The following is a 2860-nucleotide window of genomic DNA, read 5'->3' as shown; positions in this document are numbered from 1 at the left end:
ACCAGAAAAAAATTTAGGTAAGAACTTATAATATCATTTTGTTACCTGGTGCTTTTGTTTTCCTATGCCTAATAGTCATAGGATGACCGAATAGTCCTTCTGCATTCTGGTATTTATCTAACTCTGCAGAAATCTTGTCTTAAACTTCCTGGTCTAGAACAAGTCTTAAAATGCAACTATATAACCCTTGTTCCATTTCTTCACAAGCCACCCCAACAGTATCCTTATAAAATATCCCCAGGTTCAAAAAATGTCCTGCTGCATGTAGAGGTTTATGCAGTTGACATTCCCACCTTTGATCAATGATTTGAAAAGTTGTCTTGTAGTCATCCGCATTGGAAAAACTATCACGAATAGCTTCTTTAGCCCTATCCATAGCCTCATAAATATAGCCCATTGCTGGATACTTTTCTCCATCAACTAACCTAAGAACTTTGACTAAGGGGCTGGTTAACTTGAGAGCATAGAAAACATTCCTCCAAAATGAATCTTGCATAAACTAGGTTTTTACTTTTTTTGCAATCTGATCTTTGCTGGACCACTTTGCCTTTTCCCACTCTGCAGAAATCACCATATTCTTTAGGTTGTGTCTTTGTCTGTGGACTTGGGAGAGTGTGATAAAAGATGTGGAAAATCTAGTTACGGATGGCCTACGCACGTTTCTTTCTTTGGTGAACTTTCTAATCAAGTTCACAACAGGAACATGACTATATATATAGGCAATTGCTAACATAGCGTTCTTTATTGCAATTTTGACCTTAGGAAACTTTTTTCCAATGTCCTGCAGCATCAAATCCAAGCAATCAGCAGCACATGGTGTCCAATAAAGATGCTCTCTTTTAGCTTCCAACAACTTCCCCACAAAGTTTATAGATAGAAAATTAGAATTTAGAAATTATAAGACATTAACAAACACAACATAATATTAACATCATAACATGCATATACAAGTTACAACTGTTACCTGCCTTTACATATACTGAAGCATTATCAGTTACAACTTGTACAACATTTTTACTCCAACTTCCTCCACCATCTTATCCAGAACATGAAATAAAAAATATGCATCCTTGGATACATCCCAAACGTCGACTGATTTCACAAACACCGAACCCTTCGGAGAGTTTACCATGAAGTTTATGATATCCTTTTGCACCACTAAATCACGCCATCCATTAGATAATATTGAACAAGCTTTTTTTGCCCATTCTTGTTCATGCTCAAGAATCTGTATTTTCACATCCTGTACTTCATTCCTAAGCGGAGGGACTCGTCACTCATACATGCTCGGTGGTTTCATCCCGGGGCCAAACTGTCCAATATCTTCAACCATGACTTTGAAGCTATCATATGTCGCAACATTGTAAGGATAGGTTGAAGCAATAAAGTATATGTCAGTTAGTAAATGTAAATTGTTATAAAATAAAGTCAACAAGGCATCAACAATAAATTATACCTGCATCGTAAAACCATCTCGCAATCTCACGACAAACTTTATCCCTGCGATCCTTTCGACATACTTCATTGATTGTTTGGTGTCTCCCTCCTTTCCTACTTATGACGACTTCATGCGGATTAGGGGTGTAGTATGTGTCCATAGGGCCTTTTTGCCTTGGTTTTTTTTGGAGGGGGCTTTTTCCTACTACTGCCTATTTCAACAACATCTTTCTCATCAACATCATCATATTCATCAGGTTCATACATCTGGAATCATGCTTGTTCCATTTGTTGTTGAGCTTTTAAATTTTGTTTCTCTTCCAAATATGCTTTTACTTCTTCTTGTACATGTCCCGGATAATTTGGACACTTCTTTACGTCCATATAACCACCAACCATATGATGTTTGAGGCAAAATACACCTCCCTTCACCACTTGTCCACAGAAATTTCATGTAAAGTTGTTTTTATTAGTTGGATCTTGTACCCCGTATCTCTTAACCGGGTCATCTGATCCACTCTTTGTAGAACCCCTTCTGTAAAATAACATTATATATCATTATATATTAGTATTATATGTTTCTTCTTTCTATAGTCTACACATGCTAACATGCAAGCAAGTAAGCAACATAACAGCTAAGTTCAAAGGAACATTTAATGATTTAACTAATCAGATCAAGACATCATGTGATGACATTTAATGATTTAACAACTATGAACTAACTACGTGACTAACCAGTAACATTAAGATCATCCAATATGATACAACAATAAAAACATAACATAACAGATGTCAGTTATGAGTAACTGATTAATATCAGAAGAAGAAAGAAGAAGTAAGTAGATGAAACTTGAAAGATCATTAAAATTGTTGTATTCACTATTCAGAATTAGAGTAGAATAGTTATTAACAACATAAAAAATCGAACATGTACCTTGTTTTGATCTTGAATGTTGATTCACTTGATTCCAACCGTTGTGTTTAGAGGAGAGTGGAGGGCAGGAGGCTGAAGATGAATATGGAGAAGAAGAAACGTTTTCCCACCTACTGATGTTGTCTTTGTTTTGTGACGTATGAATTGTCATTTTAATAACCCTACAACCTACGTATCTAATAAAAAATACACTAAACCTGGCCCAGCAAATTAAATAAGCCCAGTATACCAAAACCGCGATTAAGTGCGGCTTTACCTAATCGGAAAAAACGGAAAAAGTGCCGACTTAAGCGGTGAGTTAAGGAATCTGAGTGCCTTACTAATTCAAAAGCGATTTTGATTTACATATGAGTGCTTAGCGCTTTAAGCAGTCCAAAACGCCGCTTTTTAAAACTAAGATCTGTAGTATAATAACACAAGGAAATAGTTGGAATTAGAATAGGATAACTTAAAATGAAAAGGGGATTAAGATATGGGAAACGCGCCAGA

At 35.9% G+C, this 2860-nt stretch overlaps 1 protein-coding gene across 1 annotated transcript; it reads right to left on the bottom strand.

The window, feature by feature from the left end:
* Window positions 1-499: 499 nt before the first annotated feature.
* Window positions 500-1704, bottom strand: LOC145122004 (uncharacterized). Its single transcript, XM_079057683.1, has 2 exons — window positions 1612-1704; window positions 500-853 (listed from the first exon to the last, which is right to left on the bottom strand). Exons 1-2 carry the CDS (start codon window positions 1702-1704, stop codon window positions 500-502), a joined length of 447 nt encoding a protein of 148 aa, XP_078913809.1.
* Window positions 1705-2860: the final 1156 nt, after the last annotated feature.

Source organism: Lactuca virosa, chromosome 6 (assembly GCF_052849685.1).
Source record: "Lactuca virosa cultivar CGN04683 chromosome 6, Lactuca_virosa_CGN04683_v6, whole genome shotgun sequence".
NCBI lineage: Eukaryota > Viridiplantae > Streptophyta > Magnoliopsida > Asterales > Asteraceae > Lactuca > Lactuca virosa.
This window is presented reverse-complemented; position numbering and strand designations above follow the sequence as displayed.